Source organism: Diplotaxodon limnothrissa, linkage group LG11 (genome assembly GCF_057381915.1).
Source record: "Diplotaxodon limnothrissa isolate DT_005_m linkage group LG11, D_limnothrissa_male_GT1.1, whole genome shotgun sequence".
In the NCBI taxonomy this organism is placed as follows: Eukaryota; Metazoa; Chordata; class Actinopteri; order Cichliformes; family Cichlidae; genus Diplotaxodon; species Diplotaxodon limnothrissa.
The window spans coordinates 28,241,479-28,258,927 of record NC_140606.1 but is presented as its reverse complement, the minus strand read 5'-3'; the positions used below and the strand labels follow the sequence as shown (position 1 = coordinate 28,258,927).

At 42.0% G+C, this 17,449-nt stretch overlaps 1 protein-coding gene across 1 annotated transcript in view; it reads left to right on the top strand.

Moving 5' to 3' along the window:
- The window catches only part of efna3b (ephrin-A3b), a 70,312-nt gene extending 55,580 nt beyond the window's left edge, over positions 1 to 14,732 (top strand). Inside the window, exons 2-5 of the mRNA XM_085365629.1 lie at positions 3,988 to 4,280; positions 5,027 to 5,092; positions 6,113 to 6,190; positions 14,614 to 14,732. Coding sequence (XP_085221755.1) covers positions 3,988 to 4,280; positions 5,027 to 5,092; positions 6,113 to 6,190; positions 14,614 to 14,732 — 556 coding nt within the window. The remainder of the gene's footprint in view (positions 1 to 3,987; positions 4,281 to 5,026; positions 5,093 to 6,112; positions 6,191 to 14,613) is intronic.
- Positions 14,733 to 17,449: the final 2,717 nt, after the last annotated feature.

Below are 17,449 nucleotides of genomic sequence, written 5' to 3'. Positions count from 1 at the left end.
ATCAGCGAGCTTTCACACCATCCCTTGTTTAAAATACCCTGCATTAGAATAATTGTAACAAATGAGAGCATTTTCAGCAGTTAATCAAACACTGCTGGTACAGTGAAATAGTGGAGCTATGCCTGGACACGTATCCCACGTAATGGGAATCACATAGATGTGCCATACACTATGCAGCATATTGACCAATGTGCTGTTCTCACAAAAAACATGGTCCTAAGGGGGAGACCCTCTCGCTGAATTAAATATTTGAGCTTCTACCTATCCTTATTGTCCTCCGCTGTCCACAAAATCTTCCATGTAACCAACAGAAGAGCACAGTAAGCCAGTCCCACTAGCTCTTGTTACAAAAAGGAACGATGGCGCTTACTGTCAAGTGCTTTATTGATATATGATGCTCCAACAGTCCACACAGATAATAAGTAGATAGAGGGTAACTCTGTGGCATTATGTTGCCTATGACTGATTTATACAGGCAACATACTCTCTCTCTCTCTCTGTATCTCCCTCACACTCTCTGATGTGATTTTACAGTAGTGACATTGATCCAGGCCCACTTTGATCTTGCTCTTAGCTGTTGCTCGCTCTCACTCCCTCCAGCTATCACCCTTGGCTCTCTGGTTGCTAGAGTCTGCTGTTTTTAACCCCAACTACCCCTCGTCTCATGCTATAAATCTTCTCATCTTTCTCTCCGTCTTTCCATCGCTCCATCTCTCTGGCGGATCTGTATACAAGTGATCTTTTGCTCTTGGAAACTTTTGCTCAGGCCGATGAAATGTCCCATCAGGTCTCTGGCTGTTATCAGCGTCACCTAGCCAGGTATCACTTGTAAGAGAGGAAATTAGTGGTGCCTCAACACAAAAGGAAACTGAGGCATCAGGAGGCAGCATCAGCAAGCAGCACATTCTGACTTTTCATAACCTGCTGGGCTGTATCGCTGCGTCTCTCTTTGTTTGGAATTTCAGGAAGCGTTACGATCTAATAAACTCCGGTATCATAGAGGGGAATAAAAGAAAATTCCAAAATGAGGCTGAACATTTTGTGATAGTCTTCTCAGCCAGAGCGACTTTCGCTCACGACTCTCAGGGAAATCTGTTTTTAAAATTAAAATATTTATTGCATTTTCTTTGGACTTGAAGCAGACGGCAGGAACGATATGGCTGGTACGTGACTATCGCAGCTTCTTTGCTCAAAAGAATGTTTTGGTACATGAATGATAGTCGTCAATATTTCAGTAACTGTGAGTCGACTTTTTGTTGGTAAATAAAAATGAATAAAAAAAGTGTTTTATAGAAGAATTAACACATTTCTCTAAAAACATGAGTACATTAGTGTGTACCATTATGGTTAAAAATATAGTGAGCAAAGCATGTTAACAGCGTCTTGCATATACTGGAAATGCTGACCCAGGATTCTAATGCAGTGTCGCACTCATGCAGTAAATTATAGCTTAAAAGCTTTTTGTTTATTTGTTGGCCACATTATTGGACATCTTTTGAGCCGTAGTTAAACTGAACTGCTTTATACTGAAACGTTTCTATATTTACTGACATATGCATCGACTAAAATGTAAAAATGCCTTACTGTGTAACGCACTCGAGTAAAACCAAAACATGCTTTATTGGCTCATTTTTATTACCTGCATATTTTCTGATTAAAATTTATCTCAACTTGTCAAATTCATCGGGGTCATTCTTCTGATGAGAGAGTCTCAGTTCACATAATTCATAACTACATTTAAAGCAAATATTCAAACACACTGTATTTTTTATTATATGAGCAACATATAATGAAATCTGATTGTGTTGTTAAAATTGTTCAAAATGCCACATTGCATTTATTGTGCGTGGTTTTTGCTTTTTTTTCTTCAGCTTTTCGTGTCTTCTGTGTCACGTAGTTGGTCATTAATCGAGTAATAATAATAAAAAAATCCTTGTGTATAGTTCAGAATTTGGATCATTTTTGTTTAATGCAATCAGTCTTTCTGCTTATGCAAGAGCCGTATAATTATTGTGATATATGATATATCATGCAAGCCCCCTCAATGCTCTATCTGCTCTTTAATCTCACTCTGAAATTGGTCTGATTTTCCGATTATCCACGGCGTGAAACAAAGGCTATTATATGATCTGATGCCACTTTTATATAAGATTGGTTTTGCTGTTAAGTCACTTATGTAGGATTTTATGTGCGTACATGTGTGCGTGTCAGAGATGGGGCTCCTAAAGATGTCAAGATATCAAATAAATGGCTGGCAAATCGCAGCGCTGTACGCTCGGAGAAATGCTCATTCGTACCTACTACACACCAAACCAGGACATACACAGTGGGAATCCTGTGGCATCTTTTATCTTGGAGGAGTGATTTGCTTTCAGATTATTCAAGATGCCCTGAGATGCCCTCCCCCTCATTTTCTCTCACTTTCTTTTCTGCCATTATCACTTCATCTTTCAAAACTTGCTTTTCTTTGGTATCATAAAACTCGCCAATTGCTGCTTCTTTTTTTTTCTTTTTTCTTTGTCTGCTCTATTCTGGCTTTCACTCCTCTTCTACTCAATTTGCATTCACACCTCCCTAGTGGAACCAAACTCATCGCTCACTCGAGTCCTTTCTCGCTTGCTTTCCATGTCTCTCTCTTTTGCATTCACTATAAATATAGTTCCCTTAAAGCATTTTCTGCATTTTTCTACCACTAATGCCAGAAAAAGTAAATCTCCTCTGCAGGCTATTAAGTGATGCAATGAGTGAAAGTGAGAGGGGTGGATAGGAGACGAGGCAAAAGGAGTAAAGGATGAATGTCGAACAATTAGTCTTAGGTTGCTCTGAAAGAAAGAGATGAGAGAAAAATGAAGAGGTCAGAGAAAAAAGAAATTCAGGATGGATTTAAAGAGAGCGGTAAGAAGTGATGGAGAGAAGGAGACATTGAGAGCAGTGTTTCGATCTTCATTTAATAATTGAATAATAATCTCCCTGGAGACATGACCTAGAACTGGCAAAGAGGGAGCGAGGCAGAGTCGGGCTGAGGATGACACACTGCTGCCCCCTTGTGATTTTATGGTGTCACCACTAGAGCGTCTGAGTGAACGAGAGCGGATGTGTGTACGCACATGCTCATCGGAGTGTGCATGATTTACAACTGCAGCCTGTCTCAGTCTCACAGATATGGGCCCGTGTCTGTGATGGGGAGAAAAAAAGGGGCTTTTGGATGTCAGGAAAGAACCTATTTCACTTTGTCACAGAAACTACACACACACATAGGCGCGCACACAAGCTCCCAGACACAGAATCAGACCTTATCTTCCTGTCAAGCTGAATCTTTTTTAGGGTTGACGCTGATATATGAGCTTTGGGGGGTAAGAAACGTTGCCGGGACGTTGACGGTTGACGTGAGTGCAACGTTGCGCTCAGGTTGATGTACGAGCAGTGGGGTTAGGGGACAACGCTGCGCTGACACCAGGAGAAGGAGCTGTGGCCCTGGGGCCTTGAGTCCATTCTGAAGAGCCAGCTCCGCATTCTTTGCATGCAGCAGCCCCGCAGCCACGAATACACACCCTCGCCCCCTTAAGCACACACCTGCTTACTGGTATTAATAACTCGATACCTCTGAAACAAAGATTTGTGTTACGCCCGGTGATTGTTCAAGCAGAAAGCATCCGAAAGACAAAATCCCGTGCAGTGATCTGAGATGTTACATCGCTGCTGCTGCTGTGCAGTGATGTATGTGATACTGAGTGTTGAGGAAATGCCCAAAGCATGTTTATGTTTGTTTGTGTCATCTGTGTACGAACATACTCAAAAATTAGCACTCATAATATAAAGAGTGTAAAATGTGTGTTCATCAACACCTCTGTTCAGCTTTGCAATGGCACTGATTTCAAAAAAATGATGTAAATGATGACAGAAAGTGCCAGAATTTCAAGTAATATTTATATGTAGCTGTTTTGAGTGTTTAATAATTTAATCTCTGCTGCTTCTCTGCTTGTCCAGTCTGCGTAGGGAGGGCTACACAATGCAGGTGAACGTCAACGACTACCTGGACATCTATTGCCCTCATTACAACGACAGCCAGCGCATGGTGGGCACCGGAGAGCAGTACGTCCTCTACATGGTCAGCTACCGCGGTTACAGGAGCTGTGATCCCCAGATGGGCTTCAAGCGGTGGGAGTGTAACCGGCCTCACGCCCCCCACGCGCCCATCAAGTTCTCCGAGAAGTTCCAGCGCTACAGCGCCTTCTCGCTGGGCTACGAGTTCCACGTCGGCCAGGAGTATTACTACATCTGTGAGTGGAATCGAACCTCCTGTATATCTTATAAAAGAAATTTCACTAATGTCGTAAATGTCTAGATATAAATATTAAAGAACGATGTTATTGAGGTCAGAGCAGCAGGTTAAAAAAAACCCTGCTCGTTACAATATTACACATATAACTTTTATCTTTGAATATTCGGCTCGATCATCCAAGTCATGTCCTCGAGTAATATGGGGATGACAAATTGCAGCCTCACATTTAATCATATCGCCCTGCAGCCGTGCAGGCTCATCCATTTTGTTGATTGCTAATCAAATTAACTTGCAGCACCTTGTGCCAACAAGCCACTGTATAAATAATGAACTTTTAGCCTGTCATAAAACAGTGCCAAAACAGATATTACTGACTGTATAATCGGTGCAGTACTCATTTACTCCTGTACATATTTGTGTGTATTTGTGGGTTTGGTAATATTAACGTAGGATTCTGGTAGGTAAGTGAGCAAATCTACAAGAATCATGTGCCATCCTAACATTTTCAGACCACATGCAATAAAACATTCTACCCACCTTCTCGAGTCATTGTTTTGTGTCGCTGATTGCCAGCCGGTTGATTAGTCAAGTAGTAGTAACATAACATCTGGCTGATTGTTTTTCTATTTAACAAATGCATGATAATAGTGACCCAAACGGTTAATTCTGGCTATATTTAAGTACAAGCTCTGTAACAAAAGTGCACACGGCATTTAATTTATTGTGTGTTATTTTGTTGTGCAGCCACGCCCACTCATCACCACGGACGCGCCTGTCTGAGACTACGAGTGTACGTCTGCTGCTCCACGGGTAAGTCTCCTGCTTTGTGTTTGGGGGGGGGGGTGATGTTTGACCTATAATGCTTGGACTTGTTCGCAGGCTTTACCTGGACCCATCTGGCCACTCTGCCCATCTGGAAAGCACCAGGCTCCCAACGAACTCACACACTCTCTGCATACAGATGCACACACAATCTAAATACAGCCTAAAACAGGCAGAGCTATTAATACTGCTGCTGAGTCTCCTGCAGCATTTTCACTCACAGCATAGCCCCCCACGTCCCAGCTCCTCTTTTTTCTCTTCTTCCCCGTCTCACTCTTCTTTCACTTTCTCTCTCTCTCCCTCTCTTTACAGCAGCAAAAAAGGGAGCAGCTTCAGCTTTGAAGGCCCTCAACCCCCTCCTGCTTCCTCTCCACTCCTCTCCCTCTCTCTTCCACCCCTCCTCCCTCTCTCCCTGTCAGAATCCATTTATTGCCGTGTGCGGTCAGTGGGTGGCTATGTATATGTAGTGTTATCCTCTCTCGCTCTCCTGCCACCCTTCAATCTCTCGACCCACTCTCACTCACTTTCACACACACACACACACACACACACACACACACACACACACACACACACACACACACAGACTTTGATCCCTGGCCTGTCCGGTCCTTTGTAGTATTAACCTCTCCTCCCTCTTTCACCCCCACAACTCCATCACTCTCCATCCCTTTTCACACACTGACTCTCTTCAGTTTGATCTGCCTCTCCTCACATTCCCTCTTTTCCCCGTCTCTCTCTATCTTTTTGTCAGGGCTTCTTGTGATATTGTGGCTTGTCAGTCGGCATGCTGTGGGGTTTTTCAACCCTGCACCCTTGTCATGCCACTCTATTGGATGTCATGTTGGAAGTAATTAAAGTCCTCTTGGTTGGAGCAATAGTTTAACCCCTGCTCCCTTTTTTTTCAGCTCAATTACTTTTCACTCACTCTCTCTCTCTCTCTCTCTCTCTCTCTCTCTCTCTCTCTCTCTCTCTCTCTCTCTCTCTCTCTCTCTCTCACACACACAGCTTCTGATGTGGACGATGAGCCAGGGCCTACAGATGGAGTCTACACGCTTAGACCAGGCCTAAAAATTGATGAGCTTGGTGAGTAATACACACAGGAAGTTCAGGAAGTGTAAGACACATCTGTCTGTTGCAGCTCGATTCACAAAAACAGCGACAGACTCTGATTTTGATCACTTTAGTACCAAATCAAGGAAATCAGATTATTTGCCTTCAACGTCTCATTGAAGTTAAAGCAGAGTTCATAAATTCATAAACAAGCAACAATGTATTAGTTATTAGTCTGAAATATTAAGTGACTGAAAATATGGAATAACAACTTCCTATTAATGCTGCTCGCTGTATTTTCAGCAGTGGATTATTGCAAACATGGATACGACACGCTTGTATTGGATTTGCTTGCAATTTTTTTAAAAAACGCATATGGTAGAAGATCATCAGCATTATTCTTTGAACGCGTCAGCTGGCTGACCAATGATATTGATATAGATGGCAGTGCGACTGTGCAGCATCAAAAGTGGCTAACCAAGTGAAATGATATTCAGCGCAGTTAACTTCACAGCGCCAGCTGGCTTGGCAAGCTGCTGATCCTGCTAAACAACGACATGAATATTCATTTCACACATTTCATGCCGTTTTCACCCAGATGAGCAGAGAACACAGAGTTTCTTGAAAATTTACAACAAAAAGTATAAAATTCATTCAGAAAAGCGGGGCCTCTTTAGATATCCCGTATTCAGATAGCCCCTGCCCGTTTGGAACTGCTTCCTGTTTGTCGTTGTGTTGCTCCGATTTGGAGTTATATGATTAAATTGATCGTGTGTATAATGTGAAATCTGTTGGCAGCGATTTAAGAGAGAAGCGAAGAAGTAAATCAAAAAATGACAGACTTTGGGATCACCTGTTCATATTGTTGATTTTTAGTGTTGTGGCAACAGCATAGCAACACAGTAACAACATGCAGGTAGCTTGGCCTACCTATCCAGCAGCCGTTACACAACCAGGCATGCTGGTATCAATCATAATCCTGTCTAGCTATCACACGCTCTCCTCCAAGGTATCTTGTAAAATATGGCGTTGCGTTGTTGTTAATCTCCCCGTGTGCCTGAGTGTTTGTGTGTGCGCGCGCTCGCATGCGCGCACGCGTGTAAGTCAGTTTGTTCTAATAATTGTCGTAAGAAAACTCATGACTGGCTGCGGCAAATAGCTGCAGGTCATGCGAGTTTCTGTGAGATACCGCTCCCTCGCTTCTTTTTCCTCTCATCATTCTTTCATCTTATTTCACTCTCACTCCATCTCCTTTCTCTATGCCCTCCTCATGCCTCTGCCTTTTAATTCCCATCTTCCGTTTTTCCTCCGAGAGCACAAGTAGCAATGCAGTCGAGGAGAAAGCCACCTAAACTCAGTTTATTCACCTTTTGATGTGTGAAATTGAGTTTTTCCCTCGTTTAATACTTTTCCCGCCCCGAAGCGATATTTATCTTAGGTTTTATGGTATTCATTAACACTATCACAGTGATATTAAAAAAAGTTTGAAATCTTTTTATGCCAAAACAATTTTTAGAGCTAAAAATTCCCATTCGCTACTTAGCAACAATATATTACAATATGTACGATATATTCTTATCACATTTCCTCAGTACTTGGTCCTTCCTTGCTTTCTTTTCTAATACAGTAAATGCAAAACATGATTATTGCAAAATAAAATCTGTTCGCTACACATGTACAGATTTTTTATGCGAAGGAAAAGGACATTAAAGATCATTTCAACAGAAGAATATCTACATTTAATGTGTTAAACTGATAGAGACAGCTCGAGGACATGGCACTCTAGCTGTACTGTTGATAGTGAGCGGCTAACACAATAGCTGAAAAGAAATTACCCCAGCCCCTATGGGTCTTTTTCACCTGTAGTGCTGTGTTGCCAATTAAATTAATACGATAACCCAAGTGGTGTGAGAGGAAGTGAGAAGATCAGCAGGGAGCTGCGAAACGAGCTGAAGACAAAGAAGTGGTACAGTTTCCTGTTCTCCTCCTTCGCTCTCAGTCCTCCTGGCTGCCGGTTAGATGTCCTCACATCGTAGTTTTAATTACTGTTACTGAAGTTTCACACAGACTGCGCAGTTCAAATCTGCCTGATTATTGTGTGTAGAAATGTTGAAATAACTCAAATGTTGCGTATTGGAACCCACCCGTGTCTTTCTCCCCCCTTCTCTCCTCGCAGTTTATTTCCTGGGCACCTTCCCCTTTCAATCAATGTGGTTCCCTGCTGAATACGGCCACTAGCATTAGATTTCATTTAGATCTCATTTACAACGCAGATGGAATGGCGCTAGCTGCTCCCCGTGCAACCGTGCGATTACTGAAGGCTTTCAGTGGGAGGACGCTCATTTTCCCACCCTGTTGGCTCAGATTACTGCATCCGATGATCAGCTCTGGCCATTAGTAGAAAAATCTGTAGCGTGTTCTTGTTAATGGGGCTTGTTGTAGCAATTACTATTCCTATGAGCACAGTGTGTTTAAGGTACTTGGCATCAGAAGACAGCACAGTTACAGATCAACGTTTTCATACCTGCAGTTTGTAAATTTTGTAAATTCTCCCTATGCTGTGGTTTCTTTTTGAGGAAAAAAGGTAGCAGGTAATTATGATGTGCCACTGCAAGGGATGTGTGAAAGTTCAGCCCACTGGGTGTTAAGATATAGCTGGCAAAGCAGAGGTGAGAGGAAAGTCAAGTGTTTAGGACGGCAGTTTGTGAGCCCTGCTACATTACAGCACACCTGGCTACAGGAGCTCAAACTCCAGGTCACCCGGTAGTTGCATCGAGGTCAAGAGCCCGTGCTCATCACAAATAAACTTATTTCGGATTGTTGTGAGGACCTTTTTTCTAAAAAAAAAAAAGAAAAAAAAAAGCGGGGGTCTATCTGTACGTGATCACACCTCTCCGATCGAACTGCCCCAAAAGTGAAAAACAACTGTTTTAGCTGGACTTAGGTGTGAAAGTACCTGTCACTGTTTTTTAGGTCAATTTGTAGAAAGAGTTGTGAGACAGTTTGCACTCAACCAGTTTAAACGATCTCTATCTGGCAAGCTTACACGTTTGCTGTAACGTGCAAACCTATTTGTGCATTTTTGTGGTGTATGGGAGAGCTGAATAACACAATTGCAACCTTTAAACACGCCTTAAATATTTGGTTTACAAAGCTAAGATTACACGAGAAAAACAGAAGCGAGATGGTCGAGTGCATTCTGGAGCAAAGTGTAACAAATAAGTAAATATTTAAAATGTGTTTTATTTATTATTTGCCCAATAACATGAATAACTCGAGCTTACCATTTATCCCTTCCAAATGTCACTGCTAATGATTCTGTTTACTTGCAGTTAAACTCCTGGAAAGCGTAATTATTTGCATACATGCATGCGGTCTGCTGTCAGTTTCTTTTGAATTTCTTCAGCAATCTAACAGCTGTTTGTTTGTGGCGTTTGTTTGGACAGCCAGTGTTTGTTTAGCTAACGTTCCCTCTTTATTTTTAAGTAACCTGCCTCTGATTTAGCATGTCAGAGGCAGAGAGCTGCGCGGCTTTTGCAGACAGTTGACTATTGTCTTCGGAGGCTCTGCGAGATGTTTGTTAAATAAAGACTATGATGAAAGACGTGTGTATGAACCAGTCAGGCGGGATCTGATGAAAGGCGCTCTTGTAACAGTCTCGGTCACAGTTTTTGTGTGTTTGTTTTTTTTCTAACCTGCGTCTCTGAAGCCTCAGTACTATGTAAAAATGCAGTACTAAATCACTGCAGTGCCCCTTTAATGAGGGCTTTCTGATGCAAGAGCGCCACAAATTATAAGCTCTGAGAAGACTCAACACATCTCACAGTGTCAACAAAGTCACTCTTAAATTATTTATGCCAGGACGTTTCTACTGAATTGCATAATGCTGTAAAAGTTCTTTTTAAATTACTCAGTATTCATAAAATACAGAATAAGGTCAGATTTATACTCCCACAGTAACATAATGTAGTATAAAATGTGTATAAAAGAGGATTTAGCTCACACACTCCTTCACAAACACAGATTAGACAGACGTAATCCAGTCTAAGCTACAGCACTGTGCAAAAGCTACTCTTATTTTCTTATATTTTAGAATAGAATGCCTTTATTTTTGATTATATGGGAGTACAATGAAATTTGAAGCCTGTCTCTGAGTGCTACAGATGGATAGATTGCCGTTTGGACCTTGATTGTCTGTAGACCTGCTCGAGTGAAGGTAGCTGGTTGTCCTCTATGTTGATTTAATGACTCTCTGAACAGCTTTCTTGTCAGCCTCGGTGCAGCTGGCATACCACACCAAGATGCCAGGCTAAGTATACTCCACCGAGCTGTGGTAGAAGGACACAAGCAGCTGTTTGAGCAGGTTTGCTCTTTGCAGTGTTTCTAAGAAGTCAAATGGCTTCTGTGTCTTCTTCACGCGAGAGGTTGTGTTTAGAGTCCGTGTGAGATGAGTGTGCCGAGGATTTTAAAGCTGGGCACTCTCTCTACAATGTTTCCACTTATGCAAAGCGGAGCAGGTTCCTCTTCACGTCTCCTGAAGCTGACGATCAACTCTATATTTGGCTTCCAAGGAGACTTTCTTGCAGTTTTTAAAAAGCGGCCGTGAGCAATGGTTCTCCAGGCTTCCTGAAAGTCTTTCAAAGTTTTTCTTTGGGCATTGGCTGATTTTTCACTAATTTTCAGTACAGTCTTTCTGTCTGAGGGAAATGTCAGATGATTTTTTTGTTAAGTCCTTTATCACTAAGCTATTAATCACTCAATTTATTTATTTAACTCAAGGGATGAACCAGTATTGTGTGTTGGCACATCTTTAGACTCTTTATTATTAGCAGCCTGTAGCAAAAACACACGATTTCCTTTCATTTCTTTATCTGAGTCTATGAAAAATGTCAAAGATAATATAGTTTGACAGAATAAAATATCTCTTTCGGGTGTGTAGTGCTTTCTGTAAAAAAAACTGAGGAAACTGGACAAGTGGTGGACAAACAAGTGACAGCTCTAAAATAGTATCTACACCAGCATCCGGAAATCATGCAAAGACCTGACAGGAAAGATGCATCTAGATATTCAGCTGTTCCATCTACTGTACTGAAGCTTCATCAGAAATGGCCTCAGTGGAAGAGTGGCTGTAATGAAGCCACTCTTAAAGAAGCTTATGGAAGGGAAACAGGGAGAAAAGGCCAAATTACACAAAAATGGGAGCAACAGGTCTGATGGAGTGATGAATCCAAATGAGAAATTTCTGATTCTGATTTGATTTAAATTAAATACCATCTGCAAAGCATCTGATTGGCACGAGAATGATCCCAAACACACTGCCTGTGCTGCAAACACACACCTAAATAGAAAAACACACAGTGGAACACCATCAATCATGGATTGGCCTCACCAGAGCCCAGCCCTCAACATTATTGAAGCAGTGTGGGATCATCTTGACAGAGAACAGAAGAAAAGGCAGCCAACATCCAAGGAAGAGTTTTGAATGTCCTTCAAGAAGCCTGGAAAACTATTCCTGAAGAAATGACAGGAAAGCTTGTCTCAGAGAATTCAGGCTGTGTAGAAGTATAAAGGTGGTGATTTTCAAGCTCATTAGAACTGTAAAAACGTTGTTTTTGCCTAATATACTATATTTCCATTTCGGTTTACACATGTTTCAAAAATGTCTTGGCAAGTTTCCCAGGAAATATGATGGGTGGCTCAAGACTTTTGCACAACACTGCATTTCGTGACTTCCAGATTTATAGACACTTACAGCTGTCTGAGCTTAATTATTAGGTAGATGCTACTTGCTTTTTGTGCACTGTAATATGTACATGCAGACGTTTGTATGTTTAGCTCAGCCCAGCATGTCAGAAGGTCACAATGCACCTCACATGACCTTTGCACAAACAACTTGTACGCCAATAATTATACGGTTATTAACAGCAGTGGCAGACTATGAGTGTCTGTGTGTCTCTGTGTAATGGGGCGATTAGCAGAGCCTCACTTTGGAACCAGTTGTACGAGATGCTCTGCCGTCTGCTGTTGGTGTCTACAAAACCACATTCCTCTGTCAGTCAGCACCAAAACAACAGTTTGAAGCCGCACAGTGTCCTGACCCCTCAGCTGCATACTCAGTTACACCACGGTCAAAGCATTTAACCTGAGCTCCGCTGCTGCATGGACCTCATTAGACTGGCTGGCAAAGCATACCAGAGAAGCCCATCTCTAAAACCAGGTGTCAGAGAGTCATTACTCTCCTGTCTGACCCACGGAGCAGCTGGAAATATTCTGGAGATAGATACAGCGACGAGTGGAAACACTGAGAGCAGCCCTGCTTTATTTCAATGCCATCAGACCGTAAACACAATAGTTGCTAATCAGCATCAGGGACCTTCTGTACAGACAGAAAATTGTGCTCCTGTCTGGTCTCCAGTCTTATTAATCAAATGACTACAGAGGGAGTGTCTGCCCCTGCGTGTGTCTCATAGGTGCAGGCTTGTAGCAAACTGTCTGCTCGGTCATGTGTTTCTCACTTTGACTAGACATCAAAGTTTGGTGTGTTGCCCTCAAGAAACCTATTTTTAGCCTGTTTCCAGGTGTAAGTGCAGGGGTATTGGGGCTATTACAGTGCATACAGTAGATTTATGTCTCAGGTATGATGGGCAATGTGTCACCTTATTAGAACAATGAATGCTGTCTGGTAACAGCTGCAGTCTTTGTGTTGTTTTTAGTGCAGACTGACCATATTTCAGTGGGAGTAAGACTGAAAGCTGCCTTTTGTTCTCTTGGGCTGTCATCATTTTTTTTGTCACATTTGAGAAAAAGTTGTGCTGTGAAACCAGATTATAGCACATTTAGGAAGCCAGATAAACGCTTTTAAATGTTCCACTGAAGGATGAGCCGAGTTTTATTTATAGAGAACGCTTCAAAGCAGCAAAAAAGTGTTGCAGAAGTATGCCACCAAAACACAGGGAAAAAAGACAACTGGGCAATAGATAATCTAAAGAGTAATCGCTTTATTACATTGCCTACCCAATTACATACGGGTCTCAATTCTGTCAGACAGGTAGGTCTTAAGCGAGGATTTAGAGGGGAAAAATGTAGGACAGATCTGATATGAACGGGTAGTCTGTTCCGATGCTTAGAGGTGCCAGCTGAAAAAGTACAAAACCTCTTTGTTTGTAACTTGGACTTGAAACCACCTGGAGCATCTGGTCAGATGATCTAAGACAGGGATGGGCAACATGTCGTCTGAGACAAAGAGCCAGACTTTGAACAACAACATAATGCAGACTTATGCTTTGTGGATTGCGTAAGCATGGTATTCTTGTTTCAAAAATCAAGATATTTCTTTAGGACTTGTGACTGTTTTGTGTCAGTGGAGTGTACTGTAAAACAAAGTGCTCCATTTGAAGCCAGCTGTAGTCCTGGTACAGAGGCCAGGTAACAAGAGATAGCAGTTAGCTGAAATAACAATGCTTGTTTAAAACTAAAAACACACCAACAGAAATCCTGAAAGGCTCAGTGTGTTTGGGTACTGCACCCTGTGATACTTTGCTATACAGAATAACACATCCCAGCCACGTCACCTGAGGGGGAAAAAGTGCCTAAATTTTGTACCCCGAAGTTTAGCTGAAGTCTCAATTAGTAGAGGCTCTTGCTAATATTTTATATTATCTGTTATTTTAGTGTATTATTGTGTACTCCAGCCACTTGGTATTACTGGGTTGAACCTCTTTTGCCTAGAGAGCATCTATTTAACAAGGCACTGACATTTATTCATGATGCGAATCTCCTGTTCCACCACATCTCAAAGGGGCTCTACTGTATTGAGATGGATTTCAGGTTATGATTTTGGGGTCCTTTGAGTACAATAAACTCCTTTTCATGTTCATTAAACCAGTTTGAGATGATTTGATCTCTATGACGTGGCATATTATCCTGTTGGAAGCAGCCATCAGAAGATATGTACAGTGTGGTCATAAAGGGATTGTCAGGCCAGCAGCAATGTTTAGGATCGCTGTGGTGTTTAAATGATGCTCATTTGATGTTAAGGAGCCCAAAATGTACAAAGAAACTACCTAATACTACTTGACCATGTCTAATGTTCCTAAATGCATTTGAATTGTTGTCATGTGATTGGTTGATTAGATATTATTATTAGATTAGATATTTGCATGAACAAATTGCTGAACATTTGTACCTAATAAAGTGGCATGTGGTTATAGTGGTGATACATCGGAAAGTTGGAAAAAATTGTCCTTAACATGGTCTAAGATCAGACATAGAAATTTTGCAGCTAATATAAGGAGCGCTGCCGATGTTAAAGACGGCGTCTGAATGACCAAATAATAAAACCTTGGATTAAAAGTACAGAAAAATTCTCATCTGACATGATTATAATTAAGATCTCTCTGTCTCTCTCCTGTTGTTGTTGCGTTCTAATAGTTTCTCATTCTCTTTTATTTTTCAAGCTGAATTTAATCCTGTTATTCCCAAGCTGGAGAAGAGCGTCAGTGGAAGCAGCCCATCCAGGGATCGCCTTCTTCTCACCGTGACGATGCTCTTTTTGGCCGCTCTCTGCATCTCCTAGCAACGGCCATCCCATTAGCGTCACCATGCCAACTAGCCTTGGGAAGGTGTACAATATCGGAGGAGAGGATAGGAGAGGAGAGGCAAATAGAGCAGAAAGCAAGAGGAGCAAGACTTTGAAATTAGAGTTTGGAAGAATCACAATGTGTGTGTGTGGGGGGGGGGAGTGTGTGTGTCTTTGTGTGCGTGCGTGCATGTGTGTGTCTGTGTGTGTACAGCTGTGTGTTTGAGGGAGTGTGGTTTTGGCAGAGTACAGGCACCTTCAGACACTTGGTGACACAGACTGAACCATATCTGGCATTAAAGTCAGCCTGTGCCCACAGGTGCAGGTGGGGGTAGACTGTTTGTGAGTGTGTGTTTTTCTGTTTCTGTGTGCGTGTGTGTGTGTGTGTGTGTGTGTGTGTGTGTGTGTGTGTGTGCATGAGCAGGCCAAATGTTGAGCTTGTTGAATCCTGCACACCACACAAAGCATTTATTCCACAGGTGAGGTGGAGCTCAAATCCTAATAAAAAGATGAAATCCAACCACCAAACTGAAACCTATTTGAAGACTTTCCCTTGGATCTGATTGGCTGTAAGAATCCTTAAGTCTAGTTGCCATAGTTTCTTGCAACAAATAGAACTGAAATGAACTGATTCATATAGATTTCAGCGGTACTGAACTGAAATTGCCTTTTTGTTGTTCTTGTTGTTGTTTATCTTGATACTGGGAGCTTTTCCCAGCACACAGAGGAAAAAAAAAATGGAGCCAGCTGATGAACTATGTTGGCCCCATGTAGTCAAAGTAGCCAGTAGTTCATACACAAATAGACCCTGGGACTCCAGACCACCAGTGTTTCAGTTGCCATTTCCACTATGCTGTGTCATTCTGTGTTCACCATCAGCGCTCAGAAGGCAAAAGGACAGAAAGGGGTCATGGGAAAATACAAAGCATTTAAATGTCGACTCACCATTTTGAGGAAAAGATAGAAGAGGGGGAAAGGAACCTGAATATGTGGCATTGACAGACAGTGCAAGGGTTTGTGGACGTTAGAAGTTGCTGTGCTACTTTTCTGTCTTTTCCTTGAAGTACTCAGTTCGTCCTCTGCCAGCTCCGAGGTTAATGAAGCACACGATGGCCATCGAGCAGCCATGGATACACTCAGCAATACTACGCTCCTCACAAGCGACTGCAAGCTGTTCAGAGGAGAGGAAGGGGAACCCGGAGGAGGGGACGAGAGAGGAGGAGCAGTCACTCACACGAGCATCAATAAATAGGTCCTGTCCAAGCCATGTTGGTTTAGCGGCCTGCTCTACCAACCCTGTTCTCTGTACGCCCATATGTCAGTTGCCACATTTTTGCGTTTCTGTTTGAGTGTGTTTTATGCGTGCCCGAGTGGGGAAAAAACAAAACCATCTCGAGTGTGCTGTTTGTCTGTGTTTGAGAGTGAGAGAGAGACTATTTTAAAAGGTACTAGCAGCCTAAAAAAATACATACATCCACATACTGTACATCTTATAAGTATGAAAACGCAAAAAAGAAAAAAAAAATCAAAACACGACTAAAGCAGCAAGTTATACATACAAACCAAGTGCTTTGGTGGGGAGGTACAGCAGTCCAAAACTCAAACAAATGTACCAGTTGGTTGCTTCAGAATAGCGTTTCCATAGCAACTAGCACCTTATTCACCATGGTTACCCTACCCTGCCAACAGATGGACTCTACTAGGGCATGGCTTACCATAGTAGCTGATAACAATGATGAAGGTGATGTTGATTATAATGATAATAAAGAGGATGATGACGATGGACTGTGAGCTGGCCGTTAGTCGATAAGGACTGACGCCACGCGGCTCGCCCACCGGTACGTGAGGCGTTCAAGTACTCGTGTAAATGTCACAACAGAACAGAATGGAATTCTAATGTATTGAAATCTGACAAGGTGAAATGTGATGTAAGCATTTTTACAAACTTGAAGCTCAGTTTTCTTTGCGGTTGTTTTCCTTTCCTTTCTTTTTTTAATTTTCAGTTTTCTTGAGTTTGCTGTGGTACATAACTGCTTATGTTGAGATGGGAAGACGGGTTTTAAAAGTTTGAAAATTGGGTTGGGTTAAGCTTTATGTAAACCTGGGCTGCACTCTGTGATTCTCTTCAACTCGTTCAACTTTAAGGTAAAGTCATGCTGCATACTATGTTTTTAACAACAACACTGGCGCGTCGCTTTATTTCCTTTAAAAGACGCTCCGGTGACTATATACATGAGTTAGGAGATAATTAGGAGCATTAGTGAACTCGTGAGAACGTTTTTAAATGTAATCTCTGGCTCTGGGGTATAGACTGTAAATAAAAGATGGGCACAGCAACAGTGACATCACATATTGGTTTGTGAAGTCCAGTTTTGAAGCCATTATTTTAGCCTTTTGCCAACACTGCAAGCACAGGAAAGAGGTACAGTTCAGTGGCTTAACAGACAACTACTGGCTACAGCTTCCTGGCAGTCCACATGCCTAATTATGATAACTTTAACCTTTAGAAAAGTTAAACGGATAAGTAAACTAAGCTGAACTTTAGCCTTGAAATTTTAAATAGATGTCTTGTTTAATCAGTAAGGGCCATGACATTTGAAAAATATAGGCTTGTACAAGACATGACTTCTGAGAGGAGTTACAGAGTTGCATCATGGGAATTGTAAGATCAAGTATTTTTGAGTTGAGGATTTTATAGTGTGGACAGAAAGTTG